This window comes from Chrysochloris asiatica, unplaced genomic scaffold, assembly GCF_000296735.1.
Source record: "Chrysochloris asiatica unplaced genomic scaffold, ChrAsi1.0 scaffold00072, whole genome shotgun sequence".
In the NCBI taxonomy this organism is placed as follows: Eukaryota; Metazoa; Chordata; class Mammalia; order Afrosoricida; family Chrysochloridae; genus Chrysochloris; species Chrysochloris asiatica.
Window position 1 is genome coordinate 8,824,412 of NW_006408590.1, and position 23,367 is coordinate 8,847,778.

Here is a 23,367-nt window from a genome sequence, read left to right on the forward strand (position 1 = left end):
CTTCTGGGCTGCCTGTCCCAGCACTAGGTTGCTAACCTGAATTCCCTGGTTTGTACTTGCCCAGCAACTAAGGTGCTTCTCATTATCAGGCCCCTTCCCTCCATCTTCTTCTCTCCCTCCCCCTTCCAAAGCAAACTCTGCCCCTACCCACCTGACCCAGTTACTTTGGAGGCATTGATTTCCTTGGAAGCCAGGATGGTCTTTCTCAGCACTCCTGACTGGGGCTTCTAAGACACTGCTCTCCTAAACTATATAAAGATCTTTTGTTCTTTACAGATGGAGATAGGTTAAAATTGTCATGTATTTATTACCATGCCATCTTGGAATGGTTCATTACCTCCACTTCACACATGAAAGGAGCCCTGGTGGCGCTATGAGTTAGGCGCTGAGCTGTTAACCTCAAGATTGGTGGTTCAAACCCACCAACCTCTGCAGGAGAAAGAGGAGGCTGTCTACTCCCGTAAAAATTACAGTCTCGCAAACCCCATACAGGTCACGATGACTCGATAGCAGTAGGTTTGGATTTTTGGTTATGTGTGAAGCACAGCTATTCTGTAGCTTGCCCAGTCCCAGAATTAAAATACCTGTGGTGGGGCGTGGTTTGAACCCTGGTGATCTGAGCTGGCCTTGCGCTTACTCAAGCTGGTGACGACACTCACTCGCGGGGCTGAACTCAGTGAATTACCTTCTCCCAGGTTACTAGTTCACACGGCGTCCCTAACCCTCCGACCCGCTGGGCCACCGCCCACTCGCTGCCCCGGGAAGCACGTGACTGGAGAGCTGGGCTTGCGGCCTCGGCAGGCCCTGCCCACAAGAGGGGGCGGGGCCACGAGGGAGCTCCGCCCCGCCCCGATTAACTGGCTGCCTCGCTGCGGATGCAGGGTTTGCGGTGCAGCGGTCTGAGGTGGCAACCGGGCGTCCCGGCACGGCGCGGCCCGGACATGGCCACTGTACGGGAGAAGGCGGCCGCGCTGAACCTTTCGGCTCTCCAAAGCCCCGCGAGGAGGCCTCCCGGTAGGTGCCGAGAACCCTTTCTACGGACTGCGCGGGGCCGGTGGCGTGGGCGCTGGGGGGTGCACCGGCGCCTTCGCCCGGAACAGCCGATTACGCGGGATCCGCACAGCTGTGAGCACTTGGGACGGCGTCCCCGCGGGCCGGGCTCCTCTCCCGGCGCCTGCTTGCCATCGCAGCCCAAACTCTACCTTCACTGCGCGTTTGTCTGCGCGCCCCAAGTACGTCTCTAGCATGTGCTGCACATCCTTACTGGAGACAAGTACACTGTCTGAGTTTGTATAGCTCTCGTCTCCGCCGCAAACTAGCCCCGAAGTGTGACCAGGGGCCGTGCCTCACTTGCCCACTTTGTTCTCGGAATTGATAAGATTCGGGAGTCACTTTCGTCTTGCCAGATTCTTCTGGAGAAAGATGAGAGGATTCTGTCATATTAATTCTAGTGGTAGGAGCATAGCATTGTACAAGGTAATGAGTAGGCTACCTTTTTTTTTTTTTTTTTTAGTTGCATGACATTAGGAGAGAAGTAGATTCTGTCACCAGCTTCTTATCTTGGGTGTAGTTCTTTTAAGATCTCGATCTCTATCTAAACAAATTAATAGAATCGATTATCACGTTAAAAGTTCGGATTCTAGCATATCTGTAAAGCAGTAAAAAGGGTTGAATCATATGACTGAACACATCCGGATAATAGTAGGCTTTTTGTTGTTGTTGCCTTTTAAGTAAGTTGCCTTTCCACTCCTTTTCTGTAACTGCTATCTGGGGTGATCGAAAAATTGGTTCTCCGTCTGTCAAATGCCTTTTGTGTGTAAAAAGTCAACTAGTGAAGCTGCCTCTGCCCTTAGGGTGACTGTGATCAGTAAATTAATTGACTTAGGTCAAATGGGTGCATCTCAATGGCCTTGGGCTACTAATTAATGTCTCTCTTAATCTTCAAAATGCTAATAATGAATTTTGATAGAGAACCACTTTTCTTTTGTTCTTGCACATGTCTAAGCATGTCTTAATAATGGCTTTACTCTGCTCCCATTTAAATGATTTGAAAAAACTACATACAGAATTTTGTCTTGTTTAAGGGAAGGGAAACAGCTCAGCATTTAGGAATGTAAAACCTTTTCAAATGATATTTAGAAACAGTCTTGAGAAATCTTTAGATTTACTGTCTGAGTGAAAGAAATGACCAGATTTTACTGGATTCAAATCATGGCACCTATCTTCTCTAACAGCTGAAATACCAACTCTGGACTTCAGACATTTGTGAACTTCCAGATCTTAGACAGTATAAGCCATAAAGGAAGATGTTTTCAAAAATTGAGTAGATGACTGACTGTCAGAAGGAAGAGTTGAAGTGCTTGTTTATGGATTTGAACCCAAAGAAAAAGTTGCTGTCCTCAACACACATGTGCAAGAGGGCAGGGAGGGGGTCCACTGTGTTTTTCTCACGTTATACTTGTTCCAGTTGGCGTTCCTACTCCTTAGCCATTGTTAATTCCTCTTACTTTTTGTCACAGTTCTAGAGAGCCGGATAATGGGAGCCGCTGGTTCTTGGTTCCTTGCCATTCCCTTTCTTTGTGCTCTGGCAAGCAGTTCTGTACTTTTGTTTCTCTGCCTATTAGTAACTCTTCCAAACCTTAAAGAGGCTGTAAAAACCAGGAACCTGATTTATGTAGTAGAAATAAGGTCTACATGTTAACCTTTGGCTAATACTTCAAAGATTGGTCTTTGAATATAGACAAAGGCAATGAGAGTGTGGTATGTTATTCTGTTATCCCTTTAAACTGTAACCTAATTCTTTGAATTTGCCTGGTGTCGCTTTTCCAGGGAGATCAAAATACTTCCCATATGCTATCTCATTAGACTGTATAAATTAAAGCTGTGGCCAGTGCCTACTTTTGTTGATATTCCTCATAACATACTTTAAAATTATGCTTGTCAAAGAGATTTACTTTACATATTTTACCTGCTTTTGCAAAGCCTTTGGAGTCCTCGTGTGGCACTATTGGCTAATGCACTGGACTGCAAAGTCGGTGTGAACCTCAAGGTTGGCGATTCAAGCTCACCAGCTGCTCCTAGGAAACCTTATACAGGGTCGCTATAGATCAGAACTGACTCCATGGCACTTAACAACAACGTAGCCGTCTTCTTAACAGCAGCCTCAGTTTTCAGCTTGAAACCTCTGATGCCATTGTTTTAAGTGCCGTCGAATAGAGGAAAAATAAAATTTTGAACTAGTAAAATCAATATTCAAGGGAAGTGTTGCAACACTAGTGTCATCGAATAGGAAGATCTTTCCACTCAGTTACAGCTACACAGTTTTAATACTCAAAACATAGTTCTCTTTACATTGATCTATTTTCAGAGGTGTCAGTTACTGTCCAATAGATGTAGTCCTTTTCCTTTGTCTTGGTAATTCTGTGAATAATGTTTTAAAACATCCTTTGAAAAAGTAATTTAAAAATAAAATTCTCTTCGATTCTAAGTCATTTAGGACAGTTTCCCCTTTTATTTTTAATTATGTATCTGTACATTGTTGGGCACTATGCTAGTCACTTTGCATACATTATTTCATATCCTCACAATAAGCAAGATAAGTGAAATTAGTTCTACTGTGAAACAGAAAAGTTAGGCCATTTGCCCAAGGTTGAATTAATAAATGATGGAACCACGTGTAGACCCAGGTCTCTGGGACGCCAAGAACCATTCTTTGTATTTTGTAGCACTTAACACTGTGCTTGCTGCCTTAGCACTTGTTCCCAGGTCTGTGCAGTATTTATTCAATCCAATGGTTCACCACTGGCATTTTCTTTGTTGTGGGGGGTTGTCCTGTGCAATATAGAATAGTTAGTAGTATCCCTGTCTTCTGTTCATTAGATGCCAGTAATACTTGCCCACACATACAGTTATGACAACCAAAAATATCTCCAGACATTGCCACATACCCTGTGGAGGGGTGGGGAGAAGTGGTGGTGATAAATTTGTTCACTGAGAGCCACTGAGTTAGCGTTTCTTAGCAATTTTTTTTTTAGTAATTGTCAGTAACCTACAACTAACAAATATTGAATAACCTATTTAATCTATGTTGAGACAGTCTATAAATCAATTAATTTGAATCTCTACAAACTGTAAGGTAATTTAAAAGAAATAGTCATTAGCTCACTGTTTCTTAAAGTTAAAGCATTGGCTATCTGAATTCTTTCAGTGTAAAGCCTGAGAATGAAAATATAATTAACTGTTCATTTAGATGTAGTGTGTTTCTGTGTGCATGTTTACCTTACATTGGGTTCTAATTCTGTGATGTACACTTTGAAGGATTTTAATATGTCACTTTCTAAAGTGATTATAGATATGCCCCTCTTAATTTTCACAGCAAGGCCTTAGTTGATGTTGATAGTATGGATTATGTATCTATTTTATAACTTGATTTTTAGGAAAATATTATTGTAATGAGTTGATTTTTTAGCATGCACTCTTAGGTTCAAAAGTGAGTCTTAGTAATAATACAAATGTAAGTGTATAATTTTGTCTTAGAAATGCTGTTGGTAAACAATCATTGTATTTCTAAGTTGTTGGTAAACTTTTTTGGTAGAGGTCAAATACAAAAAAGGGCAGGTCTTTGGCTCTGAAAAACAGCTATTGTTTTCAAGAAAATAAAGATGAGGCTGCTTGAAGTAAAGCCTAGTTGTATATAGTGCTTTCATTTAGCTGAACACGATTTCTGAGCCTCTTGTTAGGTCACCTTCGGAAAGCTTCGTGTCTGATAGCGTCAGATTTGTTCCTGTGTTTTTCACCTATGTTGTAGCTAAGAGCTGTCGAGTTGGTTCTGACTCATAGCAACCATGTATAGGATAGCTGAGGCCTTACCTTTCTCCCTAAGGAGCTCTGGTAGCGTAGTGGTTACAAATCAGGCGGCTAACCTCAAGGTTGGCAGTTTAACACTATCAGCTGTTCAGCTGGAGAACGATGAGGCTTTCTGCTCCCGTAAAGATTTGCAGCCTCGGAAACCCTGTACAGGGTCACTATGAGTTGGGACCGACTCCACAGTACTTGACAATAACAACAACCTTTCTCCCTAGGAGCAGCTGGTGGGCTCAAACTGCCAATTTTGTGGTTCACGGTCCAGTTTATTGTGTGGAGCCACTACACTCCCCATTTTGCATATGTTGTTGTTGTTGTTGTTAAGTGCCATCAAGTCGGTTCCGACTCATAATGACCCTGTAGAGTTTCCGAGGAGCAACTGGGTAGTTTGAATTACAGGTCTTTTGGTTAGCAGCCCGGTACTTATCCTACACCACCACACCAGAACTCCATATCTATAGGTCTGCAGTGTTTTATTTGGTGTCCTAAATGGAGGGTGGTGTGGCATTGTAGGATCAGAACGGGAGTACAAACCATAAAGTCTGTAGTTCCAACCCACCAGCTGCTCCTCAGAAACCCTATATAAGGTCGCTATGAGTTGGGACCGACTCAACGGCACTTTACAACAACAAATGGAGGCTGGTATAATTTCAACCTCTAAAATACTAAGATCAACAGTTTAGACCTGAAATTAACCCTTAAATACAGTGTTCAACTCTTGTATCAGTAAAGAAACCAACTTACAGAAGTTAAGTGTCTTATCCAGGATTATCGCAGCTGTTCTGTAGTCTCTTTAATTCCTTTAGTCATGATGCTTTTAAAAAATGCTTGACCACATGGAAATAAGGAAGCATCAAGATGTAGATAGTGATGAATTAATTTTAGAGAGTCGTCCAGCTTGTTTGCAAGTTAGATTTGAGGACAAGCTGAAGCATACATTCTGATAGCTAGAGTTACAAAGCATTCTCTGTCTGCTCCCGGCGTCTTGAATCCTGCTGAGGAATCACAATAAGTCTTCTTACTGGGCTATGATCTGCTGTACCAATATTCATTTTAACTCTTTTTTGTCTTCTTCTTGTTGTTAAGTGCTGTCGAGTTGAGGTTCGGACCCATAGAGACCCTGTATAGGGTTTTCAAGAAGCAGCTGGTGAACTTCAACTGCCGCCTTTGCAGTTCAAATGGGTTTGCAGTCTGGTGCATTAACCCACAGTGCCACACCAGGAGATGATGTTAAATCAAGAAGTTTCAAACAAGCATCTTGGAGGATTTGTGTTCATATGGTGAAACCATCATTGAATACAAAAATAAAAACACAGGAGGTTATCTTGGTGTGGGTTTTGGTACATTTACTTCTCAAGTCCAGGGTACATTGTATACTAAAGTATCTGGATGAACATGAGTTAGTTTGGGTCTGTGGGTGGTGATGCTTGAGGGGAAATATCCCAGGATGCAATGGTTAGGAATTAATGGTCAGTGAGAACAGAGGAGACCTGAAAGGGCTGGATTGTATCATGCCTGGAGGACTCTGGAAACATCCTGTGGTTTACAGGTGCTTACTCTCCTGCTCTAACCTGTTCTTTAATCTTTTATACAGCGTTATCCAATCTGCAACACTTCCTGATTTCCTGCATTTAAGCAGCAACGTGGGCAAATTTATTCTTTGCCTCTTAATTCTCCTGTGAAGATTAGCTTTTTCCACTGCATTCCTCTCACCACCTTTACACCCTTCTGTTGTCTTATTGATCTCATTTTAGTACGTGGCTCACCCCTATCTTTCAAGATTTGCATATTAATCTACTTGTACCTCAAATGTGTTATTATTGAGCTATTACCATTTTCAATATCACAAAGTCTATTTGTTTGGGACTTAAAATGCAATCTGATTTCTTATAAATTTGAATCTTGCCTGTTTTCCTTCCCACTTGTGTTTCATGGTGTTGCTGTTGTTAGGTGCTGTCCAGTTGGTTCAAACTCATAGGGACCTTGTGTCAACAGAACGAAACACTGCCTAGTGCTGTGCAGTCATCACCATCGTTCTTGGGTTTGAGCCTATTTTTGCAGCCACTGTGACAATACATTTCATTAAGAGTCTTAACTCTTTCTTGCCCATTCTCTACATTACCAAGGCTCATATCTTTCCTGGACTGGTCCCTCTCTCAGTCCATCTCATTGAGGGTCTTTCTCGTTTTTGCTGACCCCCTACTGTACCAAGCATGATGTCCTATGGGGACTGGTCCCTCCTGATAACGTGTCTAAAGAATGGGAGAACAAGTTTCGCCATCCTTGTGTTTAAGAAGTATTCTGTCTGTCCTTCATCTAAGACAGATTTGTTCTTTTGGCAGTCTGTGGAACTTTCAATATTCTTCACCAGTACCAAATTCAAATGCATTAATTCTTTTTCAGTCTTGCTTATTCTTGTCCTTATGTACCGTGGATAGTCTGTGTGGATAGGATAAGCACTGAACTGCAAAGTCAGTTTGAACCACAATGTCATTGGTTCAAACCTGCCAGCTGCTCCTCAGAAACTGTATACAGGGTTGCTATGAGTCAGAATCGATTCAACAGCACTTTAACAAACACAACCTTATTTTAGAAGTTGTGACTACTGTTTTTAAATAGCTTGGGTAAGGTTCATTAATCTTAGAATTTTTCCTGTTATTTATCTTAATCTCTGTGGCTCTCTTAAAGCTATTTTACTTAATCTAAGTCTCCAATGAAAGGATGAAACTCCAATTTATTTATATAGGAGATGACTTTTAATGTTTAAGTACTATGAAAAACTAGTATATATTTGTTGTTGTTAAGTGCCATCCAATTGGTTCTGACCCATAGCAACCCTGTATAGGGTTTCTGAGGAGCAGCTGGTGAGCTTGTGGATCAAACCAATTTTGCAGTCCAGCACATTAACCCACAGTGCCACACCAGGACTCCTAGTATATATTTACTAGCTATATAATTGAAGGCGGATTATTGAGCCTCAATTTTCTCAAATTAAGATTATTAAGAACTGTTTCACAGAGAAATTAATCAAAATTAAATGAGAGAAAGCAAAGCCTGTCACATTGTAGGTACTCAAATGCTAGTTATTTTATTAATAATAAAACATTTTTAAAAGATTAAAGAGCAGACATTAAATTCATTTAAGTCTCAGTTTTAATTCCTGGTGTTTTAGAAAAGTTTAGAATATTAGCTGTTAACACTCCTTTTAAATTTAGTCATTCATTTTGTCATGTGGTTAAAAATAATGCAGCTACTCCCAGCTTCATATGTTATATCTTGAAATGATTGAACATCAACCATTTCTTTTTGATACAGTGACTCTGTGTATTCCTTCTTTTTTTTCCCCCAACATTTTTATTGTGAATTGAGTGATAGTTTATATAGGTAACATCAGTTTTACACTCATCCTATTATATTTGTTTTATTGTAATGATTACAATCCTATTTGTTTCATTGCAGTGATTACAGTCCCCTGCATGCTTCATCATTCAGCAGTTGTTGTTGTTGTTATGTGCCGTGGAGTTGGTTCCGACTCATAGCGACCCTGTACAGGGTTTCCAAGGCTGTAAATCTTTACGGGAGCAGAAAACCTCATTTTTCTCCCACAGAACAGCTGGTAGTTTCGAACTGCTGACCTTGAGATTAGCAGTCCGTTTCTTAACCACTGCGCTACCAGAGCTCCTTGTTTTGCTCATAAACTCCTTCAATATTGAAACCTGAGGCATGAAGTTTTTTCTTCAGTTTCTTTCAGCTTGAAAATTGCTGAGCATATTCTTTCATTTTGGTTTTCTTACTCCAGGTCTTCACATTTTTCATTATAATATTTGACTTTGTCTTCTTGAGCTGCCCTTTGAAATTTTCTGTTCAGCTCTTTTATTGCCTCATTTCTTCAGTTTGCTTTATCATCTCAATGCTTCCGATCAAGTTTCAGAGTCTCTTCTGACATCCATTTTGATCTTCGTTCTTGTCTTCTTAATGACCTTTTGCTTTCTTCCTGTGATAATCTTGATGTCGTCCCACAACTCTAATGGTCTTTGATTATTAGTATCTGACATATCAAATCTGTTCTTGAGATGATCTCTAAATTTCAGGTAGGATGTTTCAAGGTCAAATTTTGGCTCTCATGTACTTGTCTTAATTTTCTTCAGCTTCAACCTGAACTTGCATATGAGCAATTTGTTCCTGGCCTGGTTTTGGCTGATGACATGGACCTAGTCCACAGTCTCTTCTCACAGTTTTAGTCAATTTGATTTCTGTGTATTCCATCTGGTTAGGTCCATGTGTGTTTTCTCCTTTTATGTTGTTTTAAAAAGGCATTTGCAAATCATGCAAAATTGTATCTTGCAATTAATTTCCAGCATCATTTCTATCCCCAAGACCATATTTTCCAGCTACTGATCCTTTCTCTTTGTTTCTAATCTTTGCATTCTAATCACCAGTAATTATCAATACATCTTGATTGCATGTTTGATCACTTTCTGTCTGAAGAAGTTGGTAGAGTTCTTCAATTACATCATCACAGGCTTTAGTGGTTTGCGCGTACATTTGAATTATAGTGGTCTTCCTCATAAGCATATGGATATTATACTATCACAGTCAGCGTTATACTTCAAGAAAGATCTTGAAATGTTCATTTTGATGATGAATGTGATGCTTTTCCTCTTGAATTTGTCATTCCTAGCATAGTAAACCATATGATTGTCAGATTCAAAATGACCAATACCACTCATTTCAATTCACTAATGTCTAGGATATCAATCTGTATGCATTCCGTCTTATTTTGACAGCTTTCAATGTTCCTAGATTCATACTTCATGCATTCCATGATCCATTCACTAATGGATGTTTACAGCAGTTTCTACTAATTTTGAGTTGTGCCCCATCAGCAGATGAAGGTCCTGAAACGTTTACTCCATTCTCATCAACAAGGTCAACTTTAATTTGAGGAGAGGCAGCTCTTCCCCAGTCTGATTGTAAATGCCTTCCAGCCTGAGGGACTCATCTTCTAGCACTGTATCTGACAATATTCGGATGCTATTCACCATATTTCAATATTCAGTATCCAATATTCTGATGCTATCTGACAGTTTTCCACTGCTATCCATAAAATTTTCAGCAGCTAAACAATCAGAAGTAGTCCATTTCTCCTTTCTAGAATGTTTTTAGTCAGGAAGCTTAGCTGAAACCTGTCTACCATGGATATGCCCTGTTGTTGTTGTTAAATGCCATCAAGTCTGTTTAGACTCAGAGAGACCTTGTATAGTGTTTCTGAGGAGCAGCTGGTGAGTTTGAACCACTGACCTTGAGGTTCAAACAACCTTTCAGCCCAGTGTAGTAAATACCTTCCTTGCTGGTATTTACAATACTGGTAGCATAGCTTCCAGTGTCAGAGCAATGCTCAAGCCACCACAGTATGACAAACTGATAGTTCAACAAACTGATCAACAGCCAGTAGTACTGAAAGAAGAAGTCCAAGGTGCGCTGAAGGCATTGGCAAAGAACAAGACTCCAGAAATTGATGGACTACAAATCAAAGTCTTCCAGCAAACTGATACAGCAGTGGAGGTCCTCACTCATCTGAACCAAAAAATTTGGAAGACAGCTACCTGGTCAGCTGATTAGAAGAGATCTATATTTGTGCCCATTCCAAAGACAGGTGAACCAACGGTATGCAGAAGTCATTGGACAATATCATTAATATCACATGTAAGTAAATTTTTGCTAAAGATAATTCAAAACCAGCTGATTCAGATTCAGATGTGGAATAAGGAATCTAATTCCTGATGTCATTTGGATCTTGGCTGAAACCAGAGAATATCAGAAGATGTTTACCTTTCCTTTATTGACTACACAAAGACTTTGAATTGTGTGGATCTTGACAAGCTATGGACAACATTGTGGAGAATGAGTATTCCAGAACACTTAATTGTGCTCATGAGGGACCTGTACATAGACCAAGAGGCATCTGTTCGAACACAACAAGGGGCTACTAAATGGTTTTAGATCCGGAAAGGTGTGTGCTAGGGTTGTATTCTTTCATCGTACATATTCAGTCTATACGTTGAGCATATGATCTGAAAAGCTGGATTAAATGGAAAAGACTGTGGCATTAGGATTGGAGGAAAACTCACTAACAACCTAAGAGATATGCAGATGATACAACATTGCTTGTTGAATGCAAAGAGGACTTAAAATGCTTAATGATGATGATCAAAGACCACAGCCTTCAGTATGGGTTGCACCTCAGTGTAAGGAAAACAACAGTCTTCACCACTGGACCAATAAATAACATAGTGATAAATGGAGAAAAGATTGAAGTTTTCAAAGACTTCATTTTACTCTGATCCACTATCAACACTCGTGGAAGCAGCAGTCAAGAAATTAGATGACTATTGCATTAGAGAAGGAGCTCTGGTAGCAAAGTGGTTATGAATTTGGCTGCTAGCCTGAAGGTCATCAGTTCAAAACTACCAGCCATTCTGCTGAACAAAGATGAGGATTTCTGCTCCTATAATAATTTACAGCCTCGGAAACCTTGTGCACGGTCACTATGAGTCGGAACCAACTCCACGGTACTTAACAACAACAGCACTGCATTAGAGAAATCTGCACAAAGATATTCAGTTCAAAGACTAAGGTACATTTGACCCAAGCCATGGTATTTTCCATGCATATGAAAGTTGAACAGTGAATAAGGAAGACCATAGAAGAATTGATGCATTTGAGCTATGGTGTTGGAGAAGAATAGTTAAAGTACCATGAATTGCCAAAAGAACAAGCATATCTGGGTTGGAAGAAGTACATCCGGAATACTCCTTAGAAGCCAGGATGGTCAGACTTTGTCTCTCATACTTATGACATGTTATCAGGATTGACCAGTCCCTGGAGAAGGACCTCATGCTTGGTAAAGTAGATGTTGTTGTTAGATGCCATTGAGTTGGTACTGACTCATAGCGACCCTGGCTGCGTGGCTGCGTGCCTTCGAGTCGGTTCCAACCCATAGCGACCCTGTACAGGGTTTCCGAGGGTGTAAATCCTTACGGGAGTAGAAAGCCTCATCTTTCTCCCGCGGAGCGGCTGGTAGTTTTGAACCGCTGACCTTAAGTTCGTAACCACTACGCTACCAGAGCTCCTTATAGCGACCCTATGCAGAACGAAATACTGCCCTGCCTGGTCCTTGGCCAACCTCACAATTGTTGCCATGCTTGAGCCCATTGATACTGCCATATTATCAATCCATCTCGCTGGGGGCCTTCCTCTCTTTCTCTGACCCTCCACCTTACCAAACATGATGTCCTTCTCCAGTGACTTGTCCCTCCTGACAACGTCTAAAGTATGAGGGACAAAGTTTGGCCATCTTGGCCTCCAAGGAGCACTCCATTGCTTCTTCCATCACAGATCTATTGGTTCTTTTGGCAGGCCATGGCACTTTGAATATTCTCCTCCAACACCATAACTCAAAAGCATTAATTCTTCTGTGGTCTTCCTTATTCACTATCCAGGTTTCTTGTGCATATGAGGGTATTGAAAATACCATGACTTGGGTCAGACTTCAAGCTGACATCTTTGCACTTCAACACTTTAAACAGGTCTTGTGCAGCAGATTTGGATAGTCAAAGTGGATAGTCAGTGAAAAAGAGGAAGACCTCCAACCAGATGAATTGGTACAGTGGCAGTAGCAATGGGCTGAAGCTAAACAAGGATTGTGAGGGTGGCATAGAACTGGGCATTGTTTTGTTCTGTTGTGCATAGGGGTGTTATGAATTGACTGACTCAATGGCACCCAATAACAACATCACTCTTGGGATTTGGATACCAGGATTGACCAGGAACTGTTTTGAAAGGTCATCAAATGCCTGATTCTGGCTTTAGTCAATAGAGTCTAAATATTGTGTGGTAGTGATAGTGTGCTGTCGAATCAGTTCCGACTCATAGTGGCCCTGTATAATGTTTTCAAGACTGTAAATCTTTATGGGAGCAGAAAGTCTCATCGTTGTCCAGTGGAACCTCTGGTGGATTTGAACTGCTGACCTTGCTGTTAGCCACCCAACGCATAACCCTGTACACTTCCAGGACTCCTTATTAAATGTTTTATCAGTAATAAATTCAGTTCCAGCTTGATTTATGTCTGTAGTTACTTCTCTACTGTTTTTGAAACTGCTCAGATGGTATTTGGGAAGTGGGCAACTCTTAACTTCCTTCTTTGTTGTTGTTAAGTGCATTGAGTCAGTTTTGACTCATAGCGACCCTGTTTAAGGTTCCCAAGGAATGACTGGTAAGTTTGAACCACAAACCTTATGGTTAGCAGTCCAGTGCTGATCTTTACAGCGCCATACCAAGACTCTAAGCTTCGTCTTTGCTTATGAAATTTCTTCAAGTTTGATTATTAAAAACAATTTTGCTGATTATTTCAAACTAACATCTTAGTAATGGGTGGTGGTAAATTACCCATCTACTTTTGCTATGGAAATATACTAATAAAGTGTGTGTGCATTTGTGTGTAAGTAATTTCCATGATGATGTTAAAATTATTAGTATTGATGTAACAAAATTATGCTATGAATGAATACAATATAGTGGTTCACTGCACAACACGAAAGCTGAATTCCAAATCTCCCACTTAAAATTTAGTACTCTAGTGTATTAAGTGGAGTCGGAGTGTTCTGATGGCTTTTGTGTAACTCATTTTATTTTATCAAAAAGGTCTGAAATAATTTCAAGTAGCAGCTCCATTAATTGTAACTTCCCTTGTTCCTTACTTTTATATGAGAGGGCTTCAGAAAGTTTGTGGAAAAACAGAACTAAAAGAGAATGCAATTTTTGCATGAACTTTTTGAAGCCTCCTCATAATAATGCATATTCTTAGACTATCTTTTTCCCCACCCAAGTAAGATCTTTAATTTGTCATTAAAAGTCTGAATTTTAAACAGATTCTTGAACTGGTGGCTCATAACCATCAGCTCATTCAACTTTAGCACCTGTCTCATCTCCAGTAGCTTTTTCAGAAATACTGCCTTCACCATGAAGCTCCATGAGTTTTCCCAACTCAAACTTGGACTTCTTTAGCATATTTACTTTCCTAACAAACACGTCATGGAGAGGGTAAATAGACTTGCAAGCCTTCTCTATGTCCTTTCCAATGCTGTCTGGAATCAGTTTATTGACCACTTCTTTCAAGTCATTTGTCTGCACCTCTCGGGTTATGATTTCCAACATTTTCTTCTGGATTTGACGGACCTGTTGGTGCTGAGCATAACATGTCTTCCGAATCTGGTTGTTGGATTTTTTAGTAAAACCAACACAGAACAGGTAATGCAAATAACCATCTGTAGTCTTGACATCAACGTGAACTTCAGTCATGGTCTGCCATGATTGAAAATGGAGCACATTTTGTCACGAGTAAGATCCATGCCATGGAAGTTGGTCAAGCAGTTTTTGCCCTGAACATCCTTAGTAATTAGTGTGAATTTTCTAAGTGCAACTTAATCGTTCTGCAGATCAGCAAGACTCACTTCAAAAACACGACCCTGAGTCCATCAGATGCAATTTTGGTTCCTTGAGTCCTTGTGACTAGTGTTTTCCCAATATTTCTTATATTGAACATAGCTGGTGCCTTCATATCATACCAGTCTTTCTTAGAAAATGGATCAACCACTTTCTTCTTGGCTCCTTTTTTGTCACCTTTTGTAAGGCGCTTGTTCTTGCCAATCACCATGGTGCTGCTCAGAGAGCCAAGAGGCTCTAAGCCGAAAGGCCTTAGACTATCTTAAGTAATAACTTTTTTATTTATCTGACAAAATATGCTGAAAATAAAGAAAGTAATATGTTTAGTAAAAATACAGGCTAAGAGGAACCCGAGACTGACTCTCGGCCACCCTTAAGGTCTGGAAGAGAACTCACTTTCCAAGCCCAGTTTTCAGTCAAACCGTAGATAGGTATACAGAGGTGACACCAACACTAATAAGGTGTGATCACCATGGAATGGTCAATCATTCAAGATCAAAAGGGCAACATTTACTTGAGGACAAAGTCGAGAAGAGATGGGAAGGAGGGTGGAGCTGAAATGAGGACCACAGGGAGGAAGTGGGATAACTTATTAATGGAGGGGATTGCAATCATTGAGATGAAAGAAAGTGTAGGATTTGTTGAATCTAAAACTGATGATCTCTGTAAATCTTCATTCAATTCACAGTAAAAAGTTTCAAAAACAGAAAGAAAAAAAGATAACAAGGGCTTAAAGATTTAGGACTCCTGAATTTTCAGAGGATTCTTGAAAAGTGTGACTCTGTAGAATAAACAGTGAACTGCGAACCACAAGGTTGGTGGTTCAAGCCCACTCGTTAGTGTACAGGAGAAAGATGAGACTGTATGCAACCACAAGATATGCAGCCTCAGAAACTCTTTACAAGTTTACTATGAGTGGGAACCGACCAACGGTTCCCAACTTCAATAACAACAAATTGAAAGTGTCACACACATAAAGTTATACTCAGTGTTTATGTAAAAAACGAAGACAACCAGGCAAACTAATTATTAGCTATACTCAGTTCCATCAGCTTATTAAAACTAAAGGCCCCTTTTCTTTTGATTGCTTTGCCTTCACTTTTGCCAAATACCTTTTTTTTTTTTTTTAACTTTTTATTGTGAGTTGAGTTTACAGAGCAGATCATCCAAATATCAGTTTATTATACTGAGAAAAATGACGGGAAAATTTTGAAAGCCTGTTTTCTTTTGTGTTTGGCAAAAATCTTGCCATCTTTCTCTGCCCACCTTTTTTTTTTTTTTGCAGTAGGTTCTAAGTTTCTATTGGACATTAACCAGATTTTTAGTTTACCTTGCTTACATAGTACAGAACTCATAATCCTGACCAATAGGAACTTTAAAAAAAAATTAAGTTTGTTCCTGCAGCTCTTATATTTATATTTATAGACACACATGCATGTTTATGTATATATGACATAAAAAGGAGCTTGGGTAGTGTAGTGGTTATGAGTCAGGCTGCTGACCTCAAGATCAGCAGTTCAAAACTACCAGCTGCCCTGCAGGAGAAAGATGAGGCTTTCTGCTCCTGTAAAGATTTACAGCCTTGGAAACCCTGTACAGGGTCACTATGAATGGGAATTGACTCCACAGCATATAACCAACCAACCATATAACATAAAGTCATTTGTATGTGTAAAAAAACTGGTATTTAAATTTATGTAGACTATGAAAGCATATCTCAGTACTACCTCTTACTATACTTTTGGAAGTTGTATTTAACCTCAGTGTTTTTCTGTCACTGACTAGATAGAGATGATACCTCATAGGGTTGCTATAAAGATTAGGTAATTTAAGAGCGTGCCTTGCACATAATTGGTAAATTGGTAAATGCCACAACGTCCTATTTGATGTGTCTCCCCCCACCCCACCCTCAATCTCCATCTCCACTCCCTTTCTGATCTCTCTTCCTACTGTTCTCTCCCTTGCTCACTGAGGCCACTCCGGGCTCCTTCCTGTTCTCCTGTCCTAGCGTGACCTCAGGGTCTCGGCTCTTTCCCCAGGCATCTGCACCACACTCGCTTCCTTGTTTTACTCAAGTTTCTGCTCACCCATCACCTTGTCAGAGAGGTCTTTCCTGATACCCTAGTTAAAATTGCATTCTCTTCCTTACCCTGCTTGTGTTTTCTTCCCAGCTATGATGTAACTCATACAGTATTTATTGTCAGTTTCCTCCCACAAAGTCTTAAGTTCATGAGAACAAGGATATTTTATTTTGTTCACAGTTGTATCCTAGAACATAGGAGTGTTTGGCATATAGTAGGCACTGCATTTTAAAGTGGATTTCTATGAATAATATTTTAATAAAAAGCTGTTCTCATAATTGGTCCTTGTCAGTAACTTGGGAAATTGCTGTGTTTTGCTTGTTTAGGCATTACAACACGTGATCAAGGTACTAAATTTCAGTTATTCTGCTCTTCCTCCCAACCAGGTTTCAGTGTGGCCCAGAAGCCATTTGGAGCCACATATGTATGGAGCAGCATTATAACCGCCCTTCAAACACAAGTGGAAGTGAAAAAACGAAGGCACCATTTAAAACGACATAATGACTGCTTTGTTGGTTCAGAAGCTGTGGATGTCATTTTTTCTCACCTAATTCAGAATAAGTATTTTGGTGATGTAGATATTCCTCGGGCCAAAGTGGTGAGAGTGTGTCAAGCACTTATGGACTACAAAGTATTTGAAGCAGTTCCAACCAAAGTTTTTGGAAAAGACAAAAAACCTACATTTGAAGATAGCAGTTGTAGCCTTTATAGATTCACAACGATACCTAATACCCAAGACAGTCAATTAGGCAAAGAGAACAAAGTACTTTCACCTTCGAGGTTAGTATGTAATGCTAGGCTATCTTAGGGATATTGGAGGATTTTATCTGCTTTTTTATGTGATGCTGGCAGTCTTTGTGTTACTTTCTAAACAGTAAATTGGGGTAAAATCTGGGACTCTGGGTGAATTTGATAAAGTACAGTGAACGTTGTTAACCTTATTGGGTACATCCTAGAATTCTTATTTGCTCATCTTTTATGTTTAGCAGAAACAATCGACAAAGTTGAATTTTCTGTTTCAGGTTATAATGATAGGGTAAAAAAAACAGTTTACACGGTGCTGTGAGAAGAGAGAAAAGGTGAAGGCCAACAGGGAGAACTCCAGCTAGTAGGGTAAAAATGAGCAACAAATGAAGCATGAAGGGCAGAAGGGAGCTGGGATGCAAAGGGCTTCACTGAAGCTTGATGATACAGGTGTTGTGGGGGCCCCAGAGAGATTTCAAGAATGATGAGATTGTATTTTGGAAAGGTGACCTTGGCAGCTGTATGGCCAGCCTCCAGCCTCTTGAGAAGATCTAGTTATGACTTTGTTGCAGTATTGCAGTCTACAGAAGATGAAGACTAGCATAAGTGGCAGGGAGGCAGAAAGGGCATCATTTAAAGGGAGATTGGACGGACAGAATAGTTGACGCTGGTGATTGAAATAGATGCTGGCAATCAGTGCAGAGTGAACTTAGTTACTTGTCAAGAAGTAAAAGAACTTTACTTTCCCTCCTATATTCCTCTCAGCTAAACTCTGCAATGGTTAAAGTATAATTGAAGTGTTATAATTCAGATCTAATCTTAAAGTCAGTGTTCTAATACATTAACTCTGTTTCTAAAACATGAGAAAAGTTCTCTCTCCATATTGGAAGGAGATATGAGGATGAGGTAGGGCATGGTCAACACTTTTCAGAGGCAGGTCCATATGTTTTATCTTAAACCCTTGGGACCAGGTGTGTCTAGGAATATGAAACTTTGGAGATTTCAGGAAGGTAATTTTGTACATACACTTGTATTTTCTCAGAAACTCTGTTTAGGGTTCCTCTGAATCAGAACTGACTCAACAGCATTTAACAACAACTTGTATTTTACACAAAACTTCTGGAGGCTTTTGGAACAGCATCTGGTCTTCAAACACAGTAATATTTTGACAATAAGCAAAAGAATATTCATTTCAACTGGGCTAAATCAAAATGATTATAATCTCAGAGTAGGCTTTGTCATAATACAAATTTTAAGTAGATGTTTAGTTTCAAAAGCTTTTGGGATTTCAGAATTTCAGGTAGAAGGCTGTAGCTGTCTGTCTTTGGACAATGATGAGCACTAGTCAGCAAATAGGCACCCTAGAAATAGAAATAACTGATAAAAACAGAAGCCTAGGAAATGTAATTATGGTTGATCACATTTTAAATTTAGTGACTAAAATTTTCAGTCATTCAATTACTTAAATCTAAGTAATTGCTCAAAGGAGAATTTATTTAGAGTATGCACATCTAGACTTGAGAAAGATCACTTGGAATGTTTGCATTTGCTGTATTTTTACTCCAAAATACATAAACTCTAGAAACTGACTCTCAAATGGTAAATTATTTCTGTGCATTTACTAGTAAACATTAACATATCAAATAAATTCATTTCAGGTATGCAGATGCATTATTTAAGTCATCTGGTATCAAATCCGCAAGTTTAGAAGATCTATGGGAAAATCTGAGTTTAAAGCCGGCTAACTCCCCTCATGTAAATATCTCTGCAACTTTGTCTCCGCAAGGTAAGCTAAAGAAGATAGGAGGCAAAAAGTAGAAGCATACCTTTAAATAAAATCATTTAAAAATGCTCAGCCTTTGCCTCTATTAGAATTTATATATTCAGAGTACAAAGAGAGAGCACACTGTATTTAAGCTATTTATATTAATTTTTTTTTTTTTTTTTTTTTTTTTTTTACAGAGGTCTATTATCTTTAACAAATAAATCAGTGTTGCAATTCTTGAACACTGACTTTTGTCCTGTCAGCTGGCAGAGGTTCAAATCTGAAATGGTTTGCATGCAGACTTTTATTTATTTAAAAATATGCTCTCACATGTTTCTTTGCCTAAGATTTTTATTAGGTTATATGAAACTCTGAAAATTACATTAAAACATTAACAGGATTCTGTGTTCTTCCTTGACTGTGGCGATGTACTGTACTTTAATGACTTTGATTTCCTCACCCACCCCCAATCTCACTGTGGAAACCCTGAGTGGAATAATCTGCAGCCAGTAGATTCAAACCACTTTTTAGACTGAATGAATCATTCTTTCTTCCAAAGACCTTATTAACATGTTACATGACTTGCTCTCTTATCTTTGACAGATTGCTTTTTACAGTACAAAGAATGAAAAGAATTTCAAAGTCTATTCTCCTACACATTAAACAAATCTTGAATTGTTTTACTTTGTTACAAGAGAACACTTCCTAAAGTTGACTTTTTTTTTTCTTTTCTTTGTCAGACTTACTGATTTAGACCTTCCTAGACAAATATTGTGTAGTGAGTGTTTAGTAATTGTTTCTTTTCACCTTGTCATTTTTCCTGTGTAGTTATTAATGAAGTATGGCAAGAAGAAACAATTGGACGTCTACTGCAACTTGTAGACCTTTCAATTCTTGACTCCTTACTCAAACAGCAAGAGGTTGTACCTGAAGTTCCACAACCGAAGAGGCAGCCTGACTTGATCTACAACAGTAGCTATTTGGATCGAGGGATTCTCAAGGCTTATAGTGACTCTCAGTATGTGAAAATATATATAGTAATTTGTGTTTGTAGTCCTTATTGATAATGGTTTAATATATTCTTTTTGCATCCTTTTCCCATAGGATCAGATACGTATTGTCATTATTTGGCAATGTGAAGAACAAAATTATATTGGTCAAAATTACAGCAAGAGATTTATATTTCATTATTTTTCATATTCATTTTTGCTACACATATAACTTTCTTGTTCACCAAGGGAAGAAAATGATTGTGTTTAACCTTATCTTTCTTAAAATATAGGACTATCTTCTCAAGATTCTTAAAAGGGGCTTGGAAAAAAAGAACAGATTTGACAAGTTCCTGGTATCTTTTGGCTACATGTACTTTTTTATCCTCTTTGTTGTTGTTAGGTGCCATCAAGTCGGTACCGACCCATAGTGACCTTATGCACAGCAGAACAAAACACTGCCCAATCCTGGGCCAACCTCACTACTGTTGCCACGCTTAAGTCCATGATGCTGCCACCTGGCCAATCCATCTCGTTCCTCTTTTTCTCTGACCCTGCACTTTACCGAACATGGTATCCTTCTCCAGCAACTGGTCCCTCCTGACAATATGTCCAAAGTATGAGAGACGAAGTTTGGCCATCTTGGCCTCCAAGGAGCATTTTAGCTGCACATCTTCCAAAATGGATCTATTGGTTCTTTTGGCAGATCATGGCACTTTCAGTATTCTCCTCCAACACCATAACTCAAAAGCATCAATTCTTCTACGGTCTTCCTTATTCACTGTACAACTTTCTCATGCATATGAGGTTACTGAAAATACCATGGCTTGGGTCAGGCACACCTTAGTCCTCAAGCTGACATTTTTGCCTTTCAATACTTTAAAAAGGTCTTGTGCAGCACATTTGCCTAATGCAGTACATCGTTTGGTATCTTGACTGCTGCTTCCGTGAGTGTTAATAGTTGATTCAAGAAAAATGAAGTCTTTGACAACTACAGTCTTTTCTCCATTGATAAGAATGTTGTTTATTGGTCCAGTGGTGAGAATTTTTTTATATGCCACTAGCTGTGAGCTCTGGTAGCGTAGTGGTTACGAATCGGGCTGCGAACCTTAAGGTCAGTGGTTCGAAACTACCAGCCGCTCCGTGGGAGAAAGATGAGGCTTTCTACTCCCGTAAAGATTTACACCCTCGGAAACCCTGTACAGGGTCGCTATGGGTCGGACCCGACTCGACGGCACTTAACAACAACAACAACAAAAGCTGTGGGTTAATGTGCTGGATTGCAAAGTCACTTTGAACCACAGGGTTGGCGGTTCTAGCTCACCAGCTGTTCTTCGGAAACCCTATACAGGGTCGCTATGGGTCGGAACCAACTCGACGGCACTTAACAATGTCAACAGAGTGCCTCTTCAATACACATTTCCAATTAACTTTTATCAAATATATTTAGTAATTTTGATGTTAAAAAAAATCATTTCATTCTAAGAGATTTAATGAAGTTAACTCACTTTTATCTCCCTGAATATAAATCTTAAGGTCTAAATGCTTAAATTCAAGTGCTAAGGGAATTATGATTTTTTTCTCTCTAAGGAAGAATTTTCTATTCATCATAACTTTGAGACTTCCCCTAAATTAAATTATAAAAGATTAAAATGAGTTCTTTTGTTTTCTAGCTTACTTAATTTTTAATTGTTTTGCCTTAGGATATAGTATTCCAGTCCAGTTAGTGAAAATGAAATGTTTGAAAGAAACACAATTTACATTTTCCACACTTCACCAATTATGCATTCCAATTAGCTATTAAACAGTATTATGTCAAAAGGTGGTTTAAAACCTTATATGAAAAAGTTAATCCCAGTATTCTAGTTCTTGAACTCAGCGTATATACTAGTAAGCTTATTTTTCTATAAGAATTTAAATTATATTTCTACAACTAAGGCTACTTGTGAAATATTTTATAAGTATAATAATTTTATACTACAGAATCAGATTTTTTTGTTGTTGTTGTTAGAAGTAACCTTAAAAATCATCCAGCTGCATTTTATTATATAATTGATGATGCTGATGTCCAGACAGGTGAGGTAAACTGCCCAAGGTAACACACCTAGGGCCTAGCTGAGTTAGTTGTCCTGATGTCATGACAATGGAGTGCATGATTATCTAACTATATGCACTTAATGAATTGAATATTAAAAGTTCACCATTTTGTTTCTTGAAATGTTGTCATGTTTTTCTGAAGTTACCCAGCTGACATATTACTAGAAATAGTAATTACTATGTAATTATTTTGAAGGTTTTTCTTCCTCTCTTCTCTCCTAGCCAAAGTGAGAGATGATAAAGTATACTTTATCTGAAACCATCAACATTACATGAGAAAAGTACTGGCATAAGAGTCAGATCTGGGATCTAGCTCTGTCTGGGACCTTAAGCAAGTAACTTAAAGTTTGTGGGTCTCCACTGTAAACTTAAAAGAGTTTGAATTTTGATGCCCTTTTCATCTTTGTGGTGGTAGAGAGCTTCTAGTTTTTATTTTTTTTGAAAAAAGCACTCGAACTTATATTAGGTGAACATTTTATCTGTGGTACATGATCTAGCCTTATATGTAAAAGGAATTACATGTAAATTTACAAGGATAGAAACTTAAGCTGGTGGCCAAGTTGAAATAGCTAGTGAATCAGGTCAGGCTCTGTGTGTATGTATACTCACTTGGTGCTGTTTTCTGAAATAATACTTTCTCCTCCTAGGGAAGATGAGTGGCTCTCTGCAGCAATTGACTGCTTGGAATACCTTCCAGACCAAATGGTGGTGGACATAAGCAGAAACTTTCCTGAGCAACCAGACAGGACAGACGTAGTGAAAGAACTTTTGTTTGGTGCCATTGGCAATTATTACAGTAGTAGGAAGCCCCTGTTAAATCACTTATCTGATGTTCATAATGGAATTGCAGAACTCTTAGGTATGGAAGATCTTACTGGGTGGTAGAATTTGTCTTTTGGGGGGAAACGGTAAAAGTTATCTTCAAAATTAACCAAAGTATTAATTTATTACTAGTTGAGAAGGAGTCCTGTTGTGGCACTGTAGGATAAGCACTGGAGTACAGTATCATTTGAACTGCAAGGTCGGTGGTTCAAACTCACCAGCCACTCCTTAGAAATCCTATGCAGGATCACTGCTAGTCGGAACCGACTCAACAGCACTTAACAACAAAAACAAGTTGAGAAAGGAGTCCTGTAGTATAGTGGGTTATGCGCTAGCCTGCTAACCACAAGGTCAGCAGTTTGAATCTACCAGCCACTCCTCGGGAGAAAGATGAGGCTTTCTGCTCCTATAAAGATTTACAGCTTTGGAAACCCTATACAGGGTAGTTGGAACTGACTCAACGGCACACCAGCCACCACCCCTGCACCATTAATTGAGAATG

General features: G+C 39.3%; 1 protein-coding gene and 1 pseudogene across 1 annotated transcript in view; one reads left to right on the plus strand and one right to left on the minus strand.

Annotated features, from left to right (window-relative positions):
* The first annotated feature begins 937 nt into the window (after positions 1-937).
* The window catches only part of DEPDC7 (DEP domain containing 7), a 28,206-nt gene continuing 5,776 nt past the window's right edge, over positions 938-23,367 (plus strand). The window contains exons 1-5 of the mRNA XM_006864872.1: positions 938-1,014; positions 16,835-17,228; positions 18,851-18,978; positions 19,786-19,975; positions 22,691-22,902. Of these exons, the coding sequence (XP_006864934.1) occupies positions 942-1,014; positions 16,835-17,228; positions 18,851-18,978; positions 19,786-19,975; positions 22,691-22,902 (997 nt within the window). The 5' untranslated portion in view covers positions 938-941. The remainder of the gene's footprint in view (positions 1,015-16,834; positions 17,229-18,850; positions 18,979-19,785; positions 19,976-22,690; positions 22,903-23,367) is intronic.
* LOC102815586 lies at positions 13,786-14,578 on the minus strand (annotated as a pseudogene).